The 24,713-nt window shown below is 30.4% G+C and overlaps 2 protein-coding genes across 3 annotated transcripts in view; one reads left to right on the forward strand and one right to left on the reverse strand.

Annotated features, from left to right (window-relative positions):
- The window catches only part of LOC100166752 (photoreceptor-specific nuclear receptor), a 33,885-nt gene extending 22,613 nt beyond the window's left edge, over positions 1-11,272 (reverse strand). For both annotated transcript variants that reach the window (XM_008183145.3, XM_001948835.5), the window contains exons 1-3: positions 10,348-11,272; positions 8,845-8,978; positions 1,495-1,786 (exon numbers count right to left, since the gene is read on the reverse strand). In XM_008183145.3, coding sequence (XP_008181367.1) covers positions 1,495-1,786; positions 8,845-8,971 — 419 coding nt within the window. In that variant the 5' untranslated portion in view covers positions 8,972-8,978; positions 10,348-11,272. The remainder of the gene's footprint in view (positions 1-1,494; positions 1,787-8,844; positions 8,979-10,347) is intronic.
- A 3,435-nt stretch (positions 11,273-14,707) lies between these two features.
- LOC100569445 (folate transporter 1-like) lies at positions 14,708-23,481 on the forward strand. Its single transcript, XM_016803060.2, has 9 exons — positions 14,708-14,962; positions 17,198-17,368; positions 17,602-17,821; positions 19,171-19,268; positions 19,838-19,978; positions 20,129-20,210; positions 22,365-22,557; positions 22,722-22,863; positions 23,087-23,481. Exons 1-9 carry the CDS (start codon positions 14,837-14,839, stop codon positions 23,201-23,203), a joined length of 1,290 nt encoding a protein of 429 aa, XP_016658549.1. The 5' UTR covers positions 14,708-14,836; the 3' UTR covers positions 23,204-23,481.
- Positions 23,482-24,713: the final 1,232 nt, after the last annotated feature.

A 24,713-nucleotide genomic window follows, 5' to 3' on the forward strand; every position in this document is an offset into this window, starting at 1 on the left:
GTTACCTAAAAGTTTGATAATAGGTCAATTCACTCTAAAATCAAAAATGACAGCACCCTTTTGAAACTAGCGAACGAAAATTTGCTATGTCGTACGTTTGTAAGACGGAGACAACACATGCGGGTACGACGTCCTCTTAAATCATACACTAACGTACATACAGCACGGGGTCCGCGATCTACCGCAGGTAGATTGCCTACCTGATAATGTACTACTGTGAATCAGAATTTTTATTCCGGGCAACGGAAAAGTTAAGATTAATTTTGAAACCATACACTGAATATTAAATAACGAATTGAACAAAGTTTGAGTCACATATAGTTGGTACACTTAATGGGCAACGAAGTGCACGGGTTCAGCTAGTAATATAATATAATCGAACGTGTCCTTACTGACTGATCAACCCGTAGAGTCTAACTAATGATAGCTTGGGGCTTGCAATTTTCACGGTACATATTATATTATAATGTTAATCTCATAAGTCTAAGATATTATTAGGCAACATATTACAGACCGGAATGGAGAGGTGTATGGTGATAAACAAATATTTTGAACTCGGCGAAGCCGTGTAATTCAGCCTGTATAATAATATTAATATATTATATGTCTTTTACTTTGTGTAATATATTTTACTATTATAGCTTCGGTAACTCTGTAAGTAGGTAACCTTATAGGGACCTACTAAAAACCCACACGATTCAATTATTCTCGTAATTCTTACAAAAAAATAAATAATTTTAACACTTTTTCGATGCGCATTTTTTACATGCCTCCCTGAACACATTGAATTAATTTGCATTGTCAAATTACGATTAAACACATGTATATATTATAGTAGCGAATTGTGTTGTGTTGTTTCCCGAACCCCTCGCGACATAATATTTTGAATATGAAAGAGGGTGAATTTAAGGCGTTATATCTACCAGTTTTATTCAATTCGTCGAATTTGCATTAAAAGCCAATACCAAAAATAATATTCCCTGTTCAAGTAAAGAATTGTCTGACTTATTGTATTTTTCTATAAAACTAATACAATTGTTATAATTTATGTGAACTGAACATTTCATTTTTCAAATATGAATACAACAAACTAGTTACATAATGGACTACCTAGCTTATGTGACTACTGCAGAAGGGAGGACATAACTTATTATCAAGCTAATCTATTATAATAACAATAGTCCAACCAAAATATTATTTTTATAAACAGACGTTTAGTAAATTATGTGCAATACATTTTTCGTTAAATGCATACGACAAATTTATTATTCGTTTAAATTTAAATAATACGACACCCTCAAATGTACACTACCTATATATATATATCGCAGCTGATATCCTCAAATCACAATATATTATTATATGTGCGTCGTATTATACAATTATTATTACTGCACAATTATTATTGTTACTACTAACCTTTGCAGTATTTCAAAAATAATATTATTATATTATTATCACATTATACACATACACACAGTCTCATACACTGACCTGTAGATGAGTTTGCGGCGGACGCTCCGCTTGAAGAACCCGCTGCAACCGTTGCACGCCAATATGCCGTAGTGCTTTCCGCTTGACGTGTCGCCGCACACGACGCAAGTCAGTCCCAGTGTCTTGGTCTTGGCTACGGCTTGGCCACCCGTTGACGCGTAATGTCCCGCAGTCGTGGCGCCCGAAGTCGGCGGCGTTCTGGACGCGGACACCGGTACCTGTTGGGCGGCACAAGCGGCTGACATGCAGAGCGAGAGCGGCCTGTCCCTCATGGAATAACTCGAGTCCGTGTCTGTGGCAAACATAACGCGTGGCCGGGCATTAGTGTCGAGTTTATAACGCGAATTGGTGATGGGTGGGGGTGGGAACAGGGAGCCAACAAGCAGGGGCGTCATTGTTGTGGGGTTGTTTCTAGGTATATGTGCCCCTAACACGATATTATTAGACACTGGCCTGCATGCACAATGTTATTTATAGTACCTATAGTAAAATATTATAAAAATCTTGTTTAATATTCATTATACATAAATAAATTTAAGGAAATATCAAACCTTTTCATTTTTCATATTATAACACAAAACATACGGAGCGATTCAAAAGTCTTCACTCTATTATGATAAACGTGTGTTGTGAGCGTTGGTAGATACGGGTAATGATTAGCGAACTGCCGTTGGTTACTGCCGAAATGGACAAGTAAAAAATATATATATATATACTAGCTGATCCCGTGCACTTCGTTACCCGTTAAATGTACCAACTCTACTTGACTCAAACTTTTTTCAATTCGTTATTTAATATTCGGTGTATGGTGCTCAAAATGTATCTTAACTTTTCCGTTTCCCTGAATAAAAATTCTGATTTGCAGCAGTATATTATCAGGTAGGCAATCTGCCTACGGTAGATCGCGGACCCCGTGCTGTTTGTACGTGGGTGTAAGATTTAACTCTAAAGTATCAAAGTTATACCAAGTTTGTCATATTCCACCTATGGTGGATTAATATAATCAATCAATACAAAATCCTAACCTAACATATCTACTAATATCAGATGAATAGAAAAAAACCAAATTTAACCATTCCTAAATTAGTCTGTTTTCTTACCAGAGGCTTAATCTACACACAAACATTACCGTTGCCGGGTTTAAGTATAAAAAATGTCTATAGCCCAACGTTAACCGGACAGCCGCAGACCAAGACGGACGACTAATTTTAATAGGTATATAATAAAAAATTCACTAAAATTATTAAAAATAGATAAATCGCCCTCTGAAGTAGTAATTGAATTTACTGTAACATTATGAATATTAGGAATAGATAAATAAACATCAAAATGACCACTATAAATAAATAATCAATATTGTGCTATTGTTATTATTATATCAATATAGATATACAAATTACATGTAAAAAATTATTTTTACCGATTTCAACCCTTTAAAATCAAAATTTTGAAAAATCCTTTCTTAGAGCCCGATGAAATTATTATAAAAATCTATCCTCGAAATTTCAAATCGATAACTCAAATAGGTTTGGCTCTGCGTTGATTATTGGTAAAGTACACTTTCCGATATATATATATATAATGGCTACATAATATATATATATATATAGCTTGGAATATAATATAGTGTAAGAGGTATTTTTTTTGTTTAACTTTAACACAATAACTGGCCTGATAAGCACTTTCAGTGGTACGCACATGCTGGTTTTGCTACCTTAGGTATTATATAAATCTGAAATGACGGCCATGCCGTAACAAAAGGCCCTCCGTGACCAGTCAGTGGTGCCGTATGGAAATAATTCCAATAATGATTTGCAAGGCCCGTTAATTGTTTGATGTTTGATTATATTTTAAAACATGACAAACTGGCTATCTTAATTATTAAAGCTGAAGAAAATTGCACGCAAACACGGCGACCGAGTAAGTTATTCGAATTCAAAACTAAAATATTTTCAAATTTTCTAAATCGTTAATAATTAATATTATACATGTATACCTCCTATCGATAATCGAATCGAAAATTAAAAGTGTAAGTGCAACCGAAAAGTTTCGACCTGTTTATGTAAGACTAATATAATACTAGATATTATTATAATAATATTACGAGTAACTATATTATTGTAAAGACGTGTACGGTTGACGCGGAGCAAGACAAAACGGAATAATAATAACAAAAAAAAAATGTTTATTACGAAGTTTACATTACTATAAGCAAAGAATGAGCAAGAAATAAACATCTGGCCGCGAGGTATTATATACTTTTGACATATTGCTATGATTATAATAATATATTATATCGCGTCTGCGTTGCGCGTGTTTAATATTATAATAATATACAAAACTGTGTTGTATAATTATTACCACCAAGTCCGCCGGATAGGCGCCCTCGCGATCCGCGGACATTCCTGGACGGGGAGGCGATGGTGGAAATCATTAAATCCGGCTTATTTAAGCACGAGGCACGGCAACGATAGCCGGTGTGAGCGTATATATATATATATATATATATATTATATAATATATTATATTCCGCCGCCGCCGCCGCCGCCGCGGACGGACGGATGCAGCGCGTCGATTGATTATCCCCATGGGGGGCGTGCGCGCCTGGAAAACCGGCCGGGGCTTAACGCCGGCTCCGCGGGGGGAGGGCGAGCTGGTCGTGGGCACATCTGGCGCGGCGTCCCGGACACCGAATGAATCGTCGCTTACGCCCGCCGCGCGAGCGTGTATACAGCGTATTATATTGTACAACTTTAAAAGTCATTTTTCGCGATCGCGACAACGACGACGCCTGTTATTATAGTCTATACAATACGGCGCGCCAAAAACCTCATCCGTCTAGCGATTTATAAATATTATAATACATATACCTATTGCACCTGTATAATATAGGTACTATATATTATATTATATATATACAGGTATATAGGTAGATATTTATTATACTTTTGTTTATGTTATTATTAGGTATGCGATTTATTCTGTGATTTTGTTACTTGCTCTCACGAACTATACAATAGCTCGTTTCCTATTTCTCTGGTTTCAATTTTTGATATAAATATAATACGCGTCTCGACCAGATTCTATAATAATATACTACATAACAATAGTACAATACGTCGTACTACATTATATGTTGCAACATTATAAAATATAATATTAAATCAACGATATACGCACAGTAAAAAAAAATAACGACAGTAATGTTCTAATATGTAATAAGTTATAGGCATATATATATAAATTGTATTTATTTATATAAATTTACTATTTCAAATGTACTGTGAATAATAATCAGATGAAAGCTATATAATATTCTAATCAACAGTTCTTTTGAATTTTCTTATTTAAATAATAATATTAATTATTTATGTTGTTTGAATATTATACGTACATTTATTCCTATTAAAACCTAAAATATTAATTTAAATTTATATTTTTGTTTATTTTGATTTTTCGTTGATATTTATTATTTGTTGAAGTTACAAAGCTGTGTATAAAGCTGAAAGTTGAGTAAGGTCTGAAAATTGACCGGTGGATCTAAACTGACGAGAACTGCGAGTTGATGGGGAATTCGAGTCACGAGGGATTTTGAAAATCCCTTATATTTCAGATCAAACTTAGTATAGGGTTTGGTTGTGGTTAATATAATATATTCATATATAAAAACAGCAAAAAAGAGTAGATAAGAAACAAACTTTAGTTGGTACTAATGTATTATATCCCAACGAGTCATGATTTAGGGGTTTTATAATATATTAGAAGTCAACTTTACTCCTTTGTAACTGATCTTACTTAGATATGTTATACTACCTATTATAATATTACCGTTGCGTACGTAGATTTGTTGATAGTATTTATTTTAATTTTACCTAATGCTGTTAAGATAGTAAAATGATATTTTAAGCATAATTATAAACATAATTCGTCATTGCTAAATTCGGTATGTCCACGAAAACAGGGTACACTCTATAATTAAATTACCCATATTATTCAGTACCCCATATATATATTTTTAAATTCTGTTTGCTGGACATGAAACTATAGACTATTGGATCATCAATCTCCCGCAGACAGAATTTAAAAAATATGTATAGGATACTGAGTAATGTAGATAACTGATTTATAGAGTGTATAGGTACTCAAAGTTTTTGTGGACACACTGTAATACTGCAGTATATTATACTGTATGGGACATATTAATTTATAAAATATGATTAATTCACACTAATATCATACATATTAGATTCTGAGTGTAACGATGAATGTATTGATTTTACAATAATGTGTTTTTTTTTTATTTTTTTTTTAATTTTTTTAATTTTTTTTTAATTTTTTTTGTGTCTGTGTACACGATAAGTTGTCGAAATAATGCTACGATTTTCAACTTCAGTATCTTGTTCGATCAGAAAGTGAATATCGTTGGTGCATTGGGGAGGTCAAAATTTAAATTTCCCAGTAGTTTTCAAAAGCGCCGGGAAAAACAAAAGAAAAATTAAGGAAAAACGGGAATTTGACGAGTGCCATGATGAACTGGATGGATTATAATTAGTGTAGTGTGCACTCAATAATATATATTTAATATACGTATAATATTAGGGTCTTTCAGAGAGCATTTATAACTAAATTTAATTAAATAAATTATCTGATTTCTTATTTTAATTTATTGAAAAAATAATTAAACACGTCGTATATTTATTTGTAATATATATGCTAATACTCAAAAGACCGACAGAAAATGTTTGTATAATATAGTTGTTTTGTAATATTGTAAAATACTAAGAATCCAAAATTACGATTAATCAGTGATAATGAAAAAACATTTAGAAACTAAATAGTTCATGTCTACATCAAAATTCAAAATTATATAGTTTGAAAATGTATTAAAGAATTTTAATTATTATAGGTTAGATAAAACACCAGAAGATTGACTTAAACACATACTTACGCAGGAAAACACATTTTAGATCCTAAAACGTTGTTTTGTAAAGAAGGGTTTCCAGATGTCACCACCAGGTTTTATTGAAAATTGGTAACCGGGGATTTCAACATGTACAAGAGTGAAGATAATAATGTATAATAACGTACCTTCCTAGTTCCTACTACAAGTGCTTACTGCGACCCGCTTACTGTATGTATATTATATATAGATGCTATTCTAGATTTTCCGTTAACTGGAATGTACAGCATTTACTGAAATTATCAGACAAATATGATGATGACTGCAAGATAGTTTGGTTTAAATTAAATAATTATTATTTTGCATGTTCGTCAAGAATAGCATTGGCGCTTTATCCGAATAACTACAAAATGGTATCAAAATGTTGATAAGTACGACTTTTAAGTTATCTATACGAAAAAATGCGTGGTACAGTATATAGTGATAGCTTACAACATAAAATGTGTTACCTAAATATAGGATTTAATGAAATTACTATTATTTATTAAATACTAGGTAATATGGTATAGTATAATAAATACTATGAAGTATTCAGAAATACTTGCATTGTGCATATTGGATATTATATGATTAAAAAAATTGAACAACGCGAGCTTCTTCCCTAAGAAAAGGGGTAAAAGACGGTGATATCAACGAATTACGTATCTGATAAACTATGATGAGAGAAACTACATATATATACGTTTAAACAGAGCTTGCAGTCAGTATAGCACGCGTAGGCAACGAATGAACGATATTTTATTATAATATAAAAGAAACAATCTGGAAAAATAAATAACCCAGTGATATATTTGCGTGTATAAAACAAAATAAAAAGGCGAACGCCAAAGTGGCTGGAATTGTTGGCTGCGTCTGATTGCATAAATATACACGGAAATTGGGTAAGTATACGCACGACGGTGGCGAGGGGAGGGATTACTTATTTATTTTTTGTCGCCCTCCGCACGCGGTTCCTTTAGAAATGCTAATGAAATCGGACAAATTGCAAAACTATATTCCGAGGGAAATGCTTTTTTTTTCTCCCGTCTCCGACGCGCACGAAGGTCTTGACTTTGGCGAACGAGGGACTGTGTAGGCGAGGGGTGGGTGGGTCGACAGCACGCACCAGGATGCGTATTCCCATTTAGCAACAGATTTATTCCTCTTCTTCACCCTCCCCCACCCCGGTTCCTGCGATACGCGCGGCCGCCGTATCTAAGCTCCAAGGGAATACACCGCGGGCCCCGACACTCATTTATTCCAATCTTATCCGTCGCTATTTAAAGTTTCTTCTGCCGTCTGCATCGGTCTTGTTTAACAATGAGTAATGCAGATTGAGCTCACTGCGTTACAAACACTATGGTAAACCATTGGTACCGTGTATAATATATATATATATATATATATATATGTATAACTACCTACCTACTTTACTTTTATTATTGTTTTACGCGACATCATATTATTATTGCCCATGGTTTTTTTCCACTACCACAAATAATTACCACATTATAATATTATAACATAAACTATAATCACGATGTTGGTACGTCGCTGATTCGTGTATAAATAATTCCACATAATGTCTAAAACTAAATAATAATAATTTCAAAAATGGTAAATAATAGGTACCTACGTATAATATTATAGTCGCATCTTTTTATGTTTCCAAATAAAATAGTTAGTATAAAATATATTTAATAGCAATATAAAATCATTTTTTGACGTCTACTTTGAAAATTATTGCGCAGGTTTTTATTTAGGTAAAATTTTAATTTTCACCTACTCAAACTTAATTTTTTTTCTAATTGTCCAAACTCCAACTTGAATATGAATCTCATTCTATTTTTTTGAAATTGACAATCAAAACAATACATTGTTTATTTCAATAAAAATTAGTTTTAACCTTAAATTAAATAAATACTGATGGACTAAAACTGTCAATAACATTTCAAATTTGATTTTTCTCGAATTATTCAAATTCGCACTTTTATTTTTAAATTTTTGATAGATTCTGAAAATTTTTAAATTTCTTACATTTTGAAGTGCTCGAGGGTTCAACTAATCCGAGAACCCATCCCTAATTTTTTTTTTATCAAGTAAATTTGTTATTTATTATATAAATTAATGACTTATGAGGAAAAAATAATGTTCAAAATGTCAACTATACTAAAAGCTTTAACAGTAACTTTTATTGCATGTACCTAAACTGTAATTTATTTTTCCGTAATAAAGAATATTATTATTACTATACTGTATATTATGTAAATGATTCATTATCATTTATTATATATTAACTACAGTTTCAAATAATACATAAGCGTATGAAAAAGATCGATTTAAAAAATTTTAAATTTGTTTTGTAAATATTTTTTATTTATTATTAATTGAAAATAGTAAAACGACTTTACCTCGATTGTCACTGTCGGCATTTAAATGGATACTGCCCATCCTTGGATCAGATAATGAAAAAATTGGTTGTGCAGATTGTTGTATTGAAATGAATGACCGATCTGCATCAGTTGTGGTTAGGTTCATTTTTAGTCTGAAATTAAAAAACATAAATAAAAATTAATATTACACAATTATTATTTAATGAGATACATATTATTTATTATTATTACATTTTGGTAGATATGTTTGGTAAAAAACAAAAATGATGATTTTATATTAAAATTATCTTTATATATTTCTGGAGTAAAATTTATATATTATAAAAATACTGGTGGTTATGGAAACATTTTTTATTTTACAATATATTGAAGTCTCAAAAATTAGGGTTGTTTTTGGTAGCCAGCGGGTTGGTCACGTGCAAAAAATGGTATGGGCGTATTATTATTATTTTTTTTTTTTTACTATCATTAAATCCTATTAGACGCAATTAAAATTGAAATAATAAAAATTGAAAATGAATATAAATAATGTGGGGCTATTATAATATAAACCAAAACTAACCTTTTGATTATATTTTTTAGGTTTTATAAAGGTATATAACGTATAATGCAAATTGTGTAGAATGTAATTTAAGATTGAGTTTGCAGATCAATAAATTAACAGCAACGTACATTGTTTTAATAATAATTTATCAACTCAACAAATGTTCAGAAATTCAATTATTAAAAACACTGAAATATTTTATAGTGTAATATTAGTAGAGTAGCCAATGTTCAACTACAATATAGGTATTAATAAACTATATATTATAATTTATGGACAAAAATCGACTATTTCTTTAAAATCGGCAATAAAACGGTTGTTTACATATTTGTATACAGTACACATGTTTTGAGGGTAGGATCCAGGAGGATAAATTAAAGACTACGTTTTTTTTAAATAATCACATGTTTGGTTTTTTTTTATTGTTTTAGAAATAATTAGGTAATATTAATTTCAAACACACTTTTTATTTTGTTAGGAATTTGGTGGCATTTTCACAAATATTGAATCAAACTGGTAATGTACATTATGGTGATTTTAATAAATAGAAAATTTGTTATGTATTTCTTCGATGGTTCAACACGTCAGCATACGTATCAAAATAAACTGCAAAAATGTCACAATTTGTAAGTTAAAATTAATAATAATTTACTGTAGTAAATAGTAATATACAATTTTCATTGCAAACTATTTTAAAATTCATGACTTTCAACAATATATAATTGGACGGATGTCGATTTGTACCCTCATAACATAATATCCATATTTATTTCGAAAAATGAGCAAAGAATAAAAAAAAACCTAATGAATATAACTGTGTAGATAACTAAGTTAACCTCCTATACTGAAGCTACGCCACAATTGAATTAATAATAAATATTATAACAAATTATTAAAATTCACACATAAATGACATTGCGGCATTTAAAACAAGCGGTGATAATAATATTAGTATGGGATAAGAAAATATAACTTACCTTGTATTGTATAATATTGTGTACACAAATATCGTAACCGGAACGGTATTGTAATAATATAATATTGAAATATAAATGAAAATTTACTATAGTAAGTAAATAATATATGCAGCAAACGCGTTAGTTTATCACGATATAAAATAAAGGAAAACTGGAAAAACTGGCACCTTTGAAAAAGACGCAAATGTGCCTAGCCTTATTTTATACACTGCCGGAGTAGCGTGCGGGTCGTGCGGTAGATAAGTAGGTATATACTATGCATGAAATCGAAAATCACAGGTCTGGAAAAACCGGAAAACCCGTCACGGGACACGAAGACGCGGAGACACGAAGAGGTAAAACAATAAAAACGCGAAAAACGGAAAAAATATCTCGAGCGGCGCCCGCGTAAAAATAATCGAATTGTTGCGTGTATTATGTACGAGTGACGTATCCGGTTCGCGTTTGGCTTATGCCCCGGGACTCGGAGCTTAACTCGTCGGGCCGGTAAAAGTCGCGGCGGCGTAACAGAGGGCGGCGGCGGTGTATATAGGGCGGTGGCGGCGCGGGTGGTGGCGCGGCGGTGGCGCCGGCCGATGGTGCTTGGCTCGGGGGTTGAGGTTCGACCCGGAGAGGCTTAATCTTGGTCGGCTGACTGTCACAACCCCCGGGTTGGCGGCCGGGTGTCCGGGGCGGCGTGCGGCCGGGACCAACCGGAAAGAGTTAGAAATGAAATAGTGCGCCGGGCGCGTGCGCACCGGTTCGCAGCCGCCCGCCCGACTACGGCGCGCCACGGTCGCCATGTTTATTGTTTAGCGGCCCGACGCCGCGCGGGTTAATAGTTAAGCTCTCCGACACGGCGCCCCCGTGCACGACAATTTGATTACCGAGTATTGAACCGGCGCCGCCGCCGCCGCCTCGACCCACACCTAACCCACTCCACTTTTTCTCTTCGACGCGTCTTCATCCTTTACCGTTTTACTCTCTCGTGCTCCGTCCCTCGCACACTCCATCTGCAGTGCTAAAGCCTACAGCGCCCTATTCGCGGCCGCGGAAACCTCTGTACGGTTGATATTATTATGCACTGCATTGATACGTATTTAAGGGGGAGGGGAAGGAGAAATCGCCCGGTTGGGCACTTTTGTATATTATATTGGGTTGGTATACTTAAGTTATGTTTATATTATATTGATTGTCTCTATTGCTTATTCAAAATATATACTGAATAATTTTATTGTAAATTGTAAGTAGGTATCTACAAGTTATCTAACGTGTGATATAATCTATAATACGTAGACTGCTATAGAGCTATACATGATTCGGTATATTTTTTTAAGCACGTTCCTGCTAGGGCCGAACTGATGCCAAAACAGAAAAACAATAATAAATTGTAAAAATATAGATCAATTCGATTATAGACAGGCCTCCTATTTTACTTAGTAATAAAATATGCAGGGTTGGGTAGTAATCAGATAGGTACATATATTTTATATTTGTAGCTTGTATAGGTAATATTTTAATTTCTTATTAGGTATGTATAATTTTCAACTAGATAACTTTAAAATGTATAATTGATGGCAATTTTTTTTGTAAAATGGCCACAATCATACTAATTTGTGCTGTGGTCAATCATCGTCTAGCAAGCATCTGGATGGGTGACCACTCAGTTTTTTTGCGACGAATCCTTGTCTCATATAAAAAATTTACGTTCCAACCGTATATCGCAATACTGTAATATCCATAATTCTCACAAACCAATTAACTCATGTTTCCAAGGATCAAAAATAAAATAAAAATATCATTCATATGATAAAATAATAATATTGTTATGCAAATTGCCAATAATATGAATCAATAGGTAGGTATACAATTATACTCAGCACTCCGCAGTAGACATTATAATATAGTATAATATATTATATTATATAGCAGGGATGGGAAACTGGTGACCCGCGTACCATTTTTCACTAGCCCGTAGTATATTTCAATTTAGTTTATAAAAATATAAAATGTTAAGACTTTTCTGTATTTTATTTTATTATATTTATAAAGTGATTAAAATCGATATAATGTTTATCGTAAAACGTTGATATAAATACTTATCTAGTATTGAACTATTAAATCTAAATAATATTTATAGGACCATAGAGGTATAGTAAGCATTAGGTTTTTTTGCTTTCTGTGTTCTCTGGTCCGTTAGATTTTTGCACATTCAAAATTGGCCCTCTAGAAGCATTATGTTGCCCATCCCTGTTATAATTTTATTTTTTATAGTATAGTTTAATATTATGTGATATATATTATCACAAAAACACAGTCCAAATTTTCCAAAAATACAATATCATATACAGCTGGCATCGTCGCAAAGGCTTTTGGACAACTAGATTAAAATTTGATAGAAAAAAAGTTTTATTTTTAAATATAATGCATTAATATTACTGACTAATTGTCATACTAACTGATATATTATATTTATCTCGGAATAAAATGTGGTTACTATTTTATGAAAAATTAAGAGAACAGAGTAGACTGTCTATCTGCACTGTGTACTCTCCTGTGCTTACCTTCTATGAACCCGGTGTAAATCGAGTATTATAAGTAGGTATATATTTTTACATTTTCTTTGTAGATACCTTATACATTTTGAGAGTTCTTAATTAATTAAAAATTCTGGAATTTATATTAAATACTTACGTATTATATATACGGTACATATTATTGAAAAAATTCAAAAATGTAATACGTATAAATTTGTTACCAATTTATTTTGAATCGCTGGATTTGAGTAATTGGGTAAGTATTTACAGAGAATAGTGGGCTAAAACCATTCCAGTCAAGTTCAAGGCCTCGTCAGCCCATTTTTATGTATGAACTAAATATCTGATTTTTGATAATGGATACTACGTACTCCTAATACTTATCAAGGCTAGAGACTATTTTTTTAAATATTCTTTTATGGTGTTTAATAACTTATAGGTAGCGATTACGTAAACGCGGCTATTATCTAAATTGTTTTTTATTTAAAAATAGAAATGCACATTATAATATGCAACTACAGATTACAGTAAATAATTGTATAGGTGACGTTCGCTTAAGATATGTGGTGACTTAAGTGGGTCTTCCTCGTGTAATCTTGAGCGCCGCCCTCAACGCACATCATCACTTTTAGTGGTGATAAATTCTCGAGCACGGAAATTCACAGAGATCATATAGAACTTGGGTAAACTAATCATAATTTGCTCGCATCATAAGGCTCAATAATGGTGTATTTTAAATCAGTACCTGTTCAAGTTTTTTTTGTTAAATTTCCATCTAAAAATGTAAAAGATTTGTTGAATTCTTTTACAACTATTAATTAAAATTAAATTTAAGTTTAATACAATTTATAAAATAAATTAGCCTTTTTCATTTCTTTAATAATTTTAAACACTCAAAATTTCACTGTTAAATAAATAGGTATGACGAAAAAGGGGTATACCGCAAAAAAGTAATAATGTAATAATATAAGCTATCAAATGATATACATTATACAATACGAAATTATAATAACGAATTGTATTTTTCGGATATATAGAAATCCTGATAAAGGTTTTCGGGCGATGTTTTGGTCTGAAAACCCTAGGGCCTAGACCTTTGTTCATGTATATATATTATTAGTATAATAATAATAATAATAATACGTATATCGTCACATAATATGATTTTCTAATTTATTATGATGTGAATGTTAATAAAAATAAAATCCAAATAGTATTTTTGTCCTTTTTATGACCATCTCAGTATAAGAAGAGACAGTTTCTCAAATTTTCATTATTTTGGACATATACATGGAAATATAATTTAACAAAGAAGGATTTTTTACATTTTATTATTTATCTAAAAAGTCCAAATTATTAAAAAATATTTTCTCAGGTGGTACAAATGCCCCTTGACAAATGCTTATCATTAAACACTTTATTACAATATAAATAGAAAAGCACTAAGTGCTAATACATGCAAGAATTCCATTGCTTCATATGCATACTGCACCAATGCCAGTATGCCACTGCCAAGGTTGAGTTCAATTTTGTATATATTATACTTAAATACTTATAAGTTATAATCAACGATAAAAATATCATCACATTCGAAAAAGTATCTATGCAATTTTGGAGATTTTTTTCTAAATGCAATTTAAAATAAAATATCTACAATACCATGGAGGTAGAACCATCAAATTACCTGTTTTATTGTGGTATGCAGATTTTTGATATGTCACTTTTACTATATAAATCGTAAAGCTTATATTATATTTTACTTGTTTTACAAACCGGTTTGATGGCACGTTTTCATTCACCATATTTGTAAACAAATGCGAAAGTAAATATTATTCTATCTTCTAGACTCTAGTCATTCACCTAAGTGATTACGCTGTACGCGGTACTATTACATTTGATGATATCTGCAATCGGTATTATCGTGTCTATTCTTCCGTTTTATTGGTTTAAATGTGATATTAAATATTTTTAAAATGCGCAGTTGGACAACAATTATTGCCTTAGCGGTAATATTCGCATTTGCCATAGAATTTCGACCCTTGGATCATTTTATGACTATTTATCTCACCGGTCGAAGAGTTAACATTACAGATACTCAGGTACATGAATAAACAAATATTGTATAATAATTATAACAATCGATTAACTTAAAATGTGTGTTTTTAAGAAAAAATGAACGGTAACAAAAAAAACCAAATTAATGTAAAACTTTAAGTCTTTGTATTCTACGACCAGTAATTCATTTTATTCATGTGATATTTACTATTTTCACTTATCATGAATGGCAGTTAGGCGTGTTTATTTTTGCCCTAATGTAGTAAGTCCTAAACTTTTAGTGATAAGTCCATGATTTTTGTACTTGTACAGTTATTTTGTTGCACACTTATCATCCGGATAGATATCCAAGAAATTAACTTAACTTACTTCTTGAAATGAAAAATTAACTCGTGAATTTCACGTTAGTTAAAAAAGAAATTTAGTAAGTTGACAGTTAAGTTAATGAAAAGCCAAAATTAACTAGTTAAGTTAAAAAGTTAATATAAAATTAACTTATTAACTTAACTTTAACTTTTTAACTCGTTAATGCCCAGCCTTGGGTTTATGAAAAGAAAATATAATAATTTGTTTGCAAAAAGTAATAGTTATAAGTCCATTTTATATTATAAGACCATGTCTATCCAAATTTATTTTGTCACATAGGTCACATAAGTCCATATATTTTTTAAAAAAATGTCATTAAAATAAATAAATAAATATTCCATGAATTCAACTTATATATTAAAAGGAAACCACATATATTTTTAAGTTAATTTCAATTTAGAAAAAACGAATTGATTAAATATTTCTTAAGTTAAGCGGGTGTCAAAAAAGTTAAAATTTAAAATAGCTCTCCTGCACAATTTCAATTTTGTGACTTATAACAAGTGTGCACAAAGCCATCGATATAGGTACGAACTATATTTTTTCTTTAATATTGCAGTTACAGTAAGACCTCCTTATAAAGGAAACGCTCGGTACCAATTGATTTTTCCGTTATAAGGCAGTTTCCATCATATAGGGAGATTAAAATATATTACGTAGTGCCGTGGTATAGGCGTTAATAACTAGGCGCTATAAATAATTAATTTCAACTTTAAATATAAAAACTTTTTTTTTATATGTAATATAATTTATGACTCTTACGTTACATGTATAATATAATATTTTTATTTTGAATAATGAAAATAACAAATCTTAAATCTGAATTTAATCTTTTTTTAAAAATTCAAAATGGTTAGTTTGTAAATCTGGTTTTTAGAAAAATTTTATTGTAAAAACATTCATTTAAATCATGTAGATTATTTTATAATATTTTTTAAAATCTCATTATTTTTGTAAAGTTATGTTGATCCAGTCGTAAAAAACATTTCAAATTCAAAAAGTATAAATTTTTTCTTAAATATTTTAAGAGTATTTTTGAACAAGTACTTGTTAATATCTAAATATTTTTAAAAAAATCAGGTAAGTGGTTATCGCTCTGCTGTACAGTAGGTTACAAGTGGGTCAATGCATAATGGAAAGTATTAAACTTGAATTCAATGACATATTGTATAAGAAAAACGATTCTGAGCGGAGACTTGTCAGTCTGGATATTTTGTATTGTTATTATTTATTATAGCCTGTAAGTTGAATTAATATTATAATATTATTATTTTTTATTCGTTGCTATGGTGATAAACAAAGCGTTAGAAATTAAAATCCCATTTTTAGCGGTTTTTCATAATTTGTCGACAGTTTCTCCCATGGCATTAAATAACTATTGAGAAAATTGAAAAATGACCACTTTAAGGTACCATTTTGATCCAATTTTCTAAAAGATAAGGTACTTCATGTTGGAATTGAAGCACTCCATCTAGTAGACTCTAGTAGACATTTTGTATATAGGATAAAAAATTAATAAATACCATTGTAAAACCAATATCTCGCTCTGCTCAGAATCTAAAATATTATATTCATATTACATAGGTATTGTAGTACCTATACAAAATTGTATAATTAAATAAAAGGATTCCAACATTTCTAAGATTAGTAGCAGAATATACGTAATTATAAAACACATACTTATTGTACAAAAAAAGATTATATACCTTAACATAGGTACATTTAATATTTCGATCGTTATAAAATGTAAATAATTACATTTTAGTTATTGTTGTGTCATTATCTTGATCTCAGTAAAAATAAATACAAACAAAAATAAAATTACATTTCATAATTTAATAATAGCAGACAAATTTTTAAGAATTAACATATTTATAGCAATAATTATTCATACATATTATTCTTTACTTTAGGTGACAGATGAGTTGATGCGTTTTGAAGACTATTTCAGCATATTGACTGTATCAGTGATAATGATGATCACAGATAATTTACTTTACAAATCAGTTATCTTTTTCAATGTCTTCTGTGGAATTATTGTTTACTTAAATCTAGTTATGTTACCTAATTTTATCCAGTTAAAAGTAAGTACGATTATTATATGTTCTAGTATTACGAAATATTTAAGATTACCTATTGGTTATGAATGCACCTATTATACACACTTAGGTATACTCGTACTCGTATTTTATAAATGCGTCCAGAATCTAATAACTAATAAGTGACCGATTTCTGTTGGACGAGGAAAATAATATCATTACGAACAATATTAATTTTCTATCGGACGCTATAAGTCTTCGGCTTAATTTTTTTACAGGTAGCCGAACTATGTGCGGCGTTCTTCAAATCGTACGAAGTAGTCTACTTCAGTTATTTATTCGCTAGGGTACAGGATAAGAGATATTATCAGGCAACATCGGGATTAGCTAGGACCGCAATGTTGATGGGAAAATGTTGTTCGTTGGTATTCGCCCAGACGTTAGTGGTTATACATGGAAACGATTACGTTAAACAATTGCCGTGTTACACATTGGGCAGTGAGTATAATAATTATACTTTGTGATCGCCTGAACAATTATTATTTTAATCTGTAGATACTTCTAGACGGTCGTATATTAATATATTATGTATAACTTTATTCAAGTACTTCATAACATATTTGTATACAATTATTATTATTATAATTATAATACCTGCAATATATAAATGCATGGGTATTTAAGTTGATTGAATATAGGTAGGGCAGGTAGGTACTACTGTAAAAATAGTTTAATCGCGCAAACAACAATTTTTAATTTTCAAATTAATTTTAATATCACTATTATTACCAGCTTAGCTAAAGTTGTTTTTTTATTCGCAAAAATGATATTCAGTGTATGTAGAATATTTAACTTTCGATAACTATATTATGATGTTGATAAGAAATATTTATATGGATTGTATGGATTACACTCTCCGTCCTCCAATCATCTTCACACGATTTTCAAATGATCTTGAATCTTTTTTTTATACTATACCTACCTACCAACCTTGGCACACCACACTATATATTATTATCATATAATATTTTCTAACACATTTTATGAAAATCCAACTTTTTGTCTCACATATGATATTGTACCTATTGCAAGACAGGCACATTGATACATCTTTTGTGTTAGACGTTATTTAAACATTTGAAACATCTAATTTGTAAGAAATTAAAACAAAATAATTATTAATTTCTAAGTAAGTTTATTAATTATAAAGTGATGCGTTTTTACATAAGCTACCTATATAGGTAGTCTAATTTCTTTGATACCATTTGAAAACACAGCTATAAACATAAAATAAAAACTAATAACTATAAAAAAGTGTCTTAAATATTTAAGAAACACATGAAAGTTAATAATTAATTAGTTAATTAATTAATGTGTGCAATATGGCTATTACGTACCTGCATAAAATAATTTGTATAAATCAGATTTAAAAAAGCCAAAAGGTAATGGTGGCGATAATTTTTAATAAGCACATGTGACATCTTGATCTTTGGTAGATAGATAATTATAATTGTATAGATACCTACAAATAAATACAATGATTTTTAAAGGTTAACCAATAAGTAGAATATAGTTATAAATTATAATATCTATTTAAAAATAATTGATTAATTTGTATCTACACATAATATCACTACTTTCATTTCATTTGCACTCGTGATGGCTGAACAATGATTGTACATTTTTGGTTAAACTAATAATCTTATAACAATAATATCTTTTATGTTTTAGTTCAAATGTATTAACATTTATTTGTATTTTAATTACCTATACCCATACGTTTTAGTAGGTAAGTTATAATATCCACAAATCGTTAAACATCCTACGTATATGCTGTAATATTTTAGGTATGGTTTTCACATTTGTCTGGGTGTCGTTTTTGCCATCGGTAAGACGGAAAAATTACAATAAGGATGATACTATCAACGAACCACTTAATTTAAAGGTAAATCATTAAAATGTATTTATTTTATAATATATAAATTGTTTTGGAAATATTCCATCTGACAGCGGCCGCCTGTTTTTTGAACAAATAATATTTGTGCGAATAATGTATTTCATATGAAAAATTCCTAATTATTTTACCTCACTCAGCTGTTGGAATATTGAACGCGATTATTTTATCCAAATTACTTTGGAAAAATTACGTTTTAGGCAATTAGGCAAGAAATCAATTCGATTGTTTGGTTAAGAAAATGTGTGTGTCCATTATGTCAATATTAATGGTAAATTACACCATTATATATTGATAGAATATGTATTGCAGTGTTCTTTATTATTAATTTTTTTGAAACTAAAATTGTTTTCATGGGCTGTCATATGTATATATGTATGATATGTGGTGATATATTTATACGAATAATTAATTTCTATCTTATTTTAACATTTACTTATAGTAAACAATTAACATATTATTACTAATAATATTGGTACCAAATAAATTATAATTAAATGAAAACTTAATATTTTAAGCAAGAGGCTGTATAACTCATTCTTAAACAAATGATATTTTAGAATAGACCCATTCAATCTCAGTCAACTGCAACCAAACCTATATTAAAACGAATGTGGAGAGACTTTAACGAATCTTATAAAAACTTAATTGTTTTGAAGTGGTCCATTTGGTACTGTTTGGCTTTAGTCGGATATATGACGGTAAGTAAAATACCTACTCAAACATTATAAAACTATAGAAGTATATACTATAAAAATGAAATATTATATGTAGGTAATCTATTTATATTAATTTAATTGTTTATACCCATGGGTATGTAGTATGTATAACAGCTATTTGTATAATTCCAGATAAAAGTGGCATGTGTAACTCACAAATTAGGCGAAAATGAGCAAGCTGACGGTGTAGTCGAGTCCTTGACTGTATTAATTGGTTTGTAAATGTAATATGATTATTTCGATTAAAAATTAAATTAAGAAAAATCTAACATATTTTAAAAAATGAAGGTCAGTTCATGTGCTATTATATTATTTTTACTCCTTAGATTCGTGTATATATAATTTATCTATGCATAAATTCCTAAGTAATTTGGCTATGGCATAATGCGTAGTTATATTATATATGCGTATTAATGTGTTATTATAAATATTCATGGTTATCATAGCGGAAAAAATAGATATTCAAAATCAACTCAATAAAAACCTATAGTAAACTTGGAAATCAATGAAAATCATTTTTAAAAATTGATATTTGTCAAACAAATTTCCTTCAGTTTTGTCTGGCGTTTTGATCTAAAAACCACTTTTTTCATTGACTGCAGCCCCCTTAAGATTTATTTTATGATAAGGAATTTAAATATATTAAATATATATTAATTATATAATACTAAGATAAACGAAATTTATTTTGAGACTGGTCAAATCTACAGTAGTTTTGACTTTTGACAAAATCAACTGGATCCCCTTAAATATCAAAATTTAAACTTCAAAATCCCCAAAAAATATGTATTTTTTATATTTTTAAATTGCTGCAAGGTCCACTTTTTGAAACAATGTGACATTTTGATGATAGAAGCATTTATTCTATTTACATTATGCAAGAAAAAAATGTTTAAAAAGATACAGTTTTGTAGATCCAATACGTAATATTTATCTTATCAGAATCTTTTTTTTTTTTATTAATTATAAAGTGTTCCTGACATACAAGGTCATCTAACTTACTGATAAAATAGTAACAATATTTAACATTTATACAGTTGATAGGGGTAATTAATTACAAATATTTATAACAAATTTCAGGCATTTACATCGATGAATATACATATATATATATAATGATACAATAAAATTAATTAAAAATGTATAGGTGTAGTATTATATTATTATTATTATAATTATTTTTTTTTATTAATATTATTGGAGTTGAGATAGGGCATCATGAGGACGTCCACGCTTGAGACGCCGGAGGGTAGGCTTATTGCTGAGTTTGAAATGTTTCGCGCTACTGGCGTTGTTTTGTTGGTCAAAAAAAATTGATCGTAAGATTTTTTTATGTAGTCTTTGATTGATGGAAGTTTGAAGTCGGTGTGGACTGCTTTGTTTCTGATGAACCAAGGCGCGTTGGATATTGTGCGTAATATCTTGGATTGGAAAACTTGGATCTTATTTATGTGGGTTTTGGCACAGTGTCCTCAGATAGGGTCATAGAGAACTAAAGGTCTTAGAATTTGCTTGTAAAGAAGCAGAGAGCAATTCCAGCTTAAGGCGGTTTGACGGTTCATAATGGGGTAAAGAATTTTGAGACGTTGGTAACCTTGTTGTGGTTTCAAAGAAATGTGCGGGTTCCAAGTTAATTTTTTATCTAGGATAATGCCTAGATATTTTATGGTTGATGACCACGATATGTTGTCACCATTCAATACTAGAGTGGGTGGGGTTTTAGGACGACGAAGTGTGAATAGTACTGCAGTACTTTTGGAGGCGTTTAAAATAATTTTCCATTTTTTTGCCCAGCACTTAATTTTGTTTAAGCGGCTCTGTATATTTTCAGTGACAATGTGGGCGTCAATGGAGCTTGAATAGACAACACTGTCGTTAGCGTATAGAGAAACTTGTGTATTAGATGTAGTGGGGAAGTCCGCAATGTATAAATTAAAGAGCAGGGGAGAAATTTTGGATCCTTGGGAACACCAGCTGTTAATTTTTTTGTTACTGAGCTGGTGTCGTCTATGCGAACTGAAAAACAACGATCAGAGAGGAAGGATTTAATTATATTGAAGATCACAGAATGGGTATTTAATGTTTTTAATTTTAACAGTAAGCCGTCGTGCCAGACACGATCAAATGCTTGTGCAATATCTAAAAAAGTGGTAGTCAGAATCTAAAACAGAATGTGACTAATGATAATATGGTTTTTAAAAAAATTAATTAACTGGGGTGTTGGACGTTACTACACATTACACTCCCCCCTTTCACCAAGATACGCTACTGATTATAAATATAGATGTATGAGATCATTAAAATGTTGATTTTCTTATAATTTTACAGATACCTAATATATGTTTTTAAATTACACATTTTTGCGCAGGGGCCATCAGCTCATACAAAATCGGCGTGAAAAATGTGAATTGGGAATTAAATGGTAATGCGTTCATAGGATCTGGGTCTTTGGTTCTTGGCGTATGCGTGATATCTTGTTACTTTCATCAAAATCTGTTATCGATTCAACTGTCGTACATATTATTCGGAGTACTGATCCAAGCAATGTTCGTAACGGCGTTGTAAGTAAAAAAAATACCAAATATAATACAGTGTTCAGTTCAAATACTTCTAATAGTTCAAACGGTATCATTACCTATAATAATATATTAAGATTAAACATATTTAAATGTCAAACATTATTATGGCTGTTAAGTGTTAGGTACTTCAATTTTTATTTTAACAGGTCTGAAGTAGCAAAACAGTTGAAAAATAATTGTTATGCACTTGTATTGGGTTTCAATTCATTCATCTCACTGATATTGCTGATGTGTTATAAAGAAATCTTTATCCGTGGCAATTTATTTAAGATGGATATTCCCAAACAGGTGCGTAAGAAATAATAAAATAAAATATTTTTCCTATGCATAAGATATATTTTGACAACAATATTTTTAATTTATTAAATTATATCAAAAATATGTATATTCTATGAAAATATATTTTTTTTAAAAAAACTGATAAAAGGATAAAACATAAAAATAACTTCAATTTCGAATTTGCGATGTTAATAAATGTAGCAATAATAAATAATAATTAATATGTTTTCAGGTTTTATTCAACGGTGGTTTATACATTTTTCTCGGGATAATTTATCTGATACCTTCTGCGATATCATTCAATAGAAGATTGAATAATAGATGTCCGGTCTACGATATAACTGAATAGCGTCATCAGACTTCAACGATTCATCCTAAATCAGTTGCACTACACATTACAATTAAAAATTGCTTTATATTTACGTTTGAACCATTTATTCGGATCTCAGTTAAACTACTAGTCAGTTACCAATCTCAAAATTTCTTTTGAGAAATATAATTGTTATATACCTAATACTATGTCTATGTGAAATACTGAAATTATGAACTAATTAAATATATTCACTTATTCACATATAGGTATACATATTGGTATGTATAACCTATTTGGTTACCTATTGGTACCTATACCTATATGAGTTTTCATATTTTACATTTACATTAATTCTTTAATATGTATGTCTTGTTGTTATAAATTATGTGGATATGAAATGTTTATAATATATATTATAAGTCTCCAAAAAACTAAGTTAAAAAGCGTATTGTGGAATGTGGATTTTTAATTTATACCTGATATACAGCTTTCAATATCAAACATCACACCAATGGGGCGGAAATGCAAATGCTATCACAACATCCGAACTCTAACCATCAACAATACATAAGTACATAACCAATAAGCTCAGTCGTAGGTAAAATATATTAATAGGTATTATATTTTATACGTGTGGAATAAATTTGAATTTTGGGTAACAGAGTATGTACATGAGCATCAGCGTATGAACTAGGTATGGCCGCATTACAGTAAGTGTATAATAGGTAACTATCGATTTAAAAACTTAACGTTTCATATTCGAACATAATATTTTATTTTTCTTCGTGTACAGCAGCTGTAAGCGCATACACCGCCAGCCAGACGCGCAAATGTCAAAAACAGACTTGATTGTTTCGCGGTAATTATAATTGTTCTACACGGGTGGACTTTTATTTCATTTTTTAACCTAATCCTAAATAATATAATAACACGGGTAGGTAGGTTTTGAACGAAGAAGAAGCAACAATGGAACCATCCAGACCGTGAATAACTGACTGTCAAAACAATTTAGCGCCCCACAGCTCGATGCAAATATATGAACAATACACGTACTTAGGTAGGTATATAATAAGTTCCATGGAACCTTCGTGTACCCCCAGTTTTTGCGTACCTGCTGCTACAGTCTTGTATAGAACGATTGATTATTAAGTACCTTATACACTATAATATTATATACTATCCACTTTTAGTGAAATCAATTTTTTCATCAACTGGATGAACCAGATACTGCATTTTAACGAAATTACATAACACTATGGACATTGGAGTATTCGATCGTTGGACAATATCCATTTCATGAAACGGATGATAATTTTGTCCATAGCGGACAATAGCTATAATATATTGTACACTTTGCGTAATTATTATACCTATCTAAGCCAAATTAAAGTAAGTCATTTAAACTATAAATTTGCCTATAATGTTTTTTTGTACAAAAATATGACAATATAGATATTATAATTACCTATTATTGGTTATATTTATATTTATTTTTATTTTTAATTAATTATATTATTTATAAATGAGCGACTGTCAGACTGATAAT

The sequence above is a fragment of the Acyrthosiphon pisum genome, chromosome A1, assembly GCF_005508785.2.
Source record: "Acyrthosiphon pisum isolate AL4f chromosome A1, pea_aphid_22Mar2018_4r6ur, whole genome shotgun sequence".
Classification (NCBI taxonomy): domain Eukaryota; kingdom Metazoa; phylum Arthropoda; class Insecta; order Hemiptera; family Aphididae; genus Acyrthosiphon; species Acyrthosiphon pisum.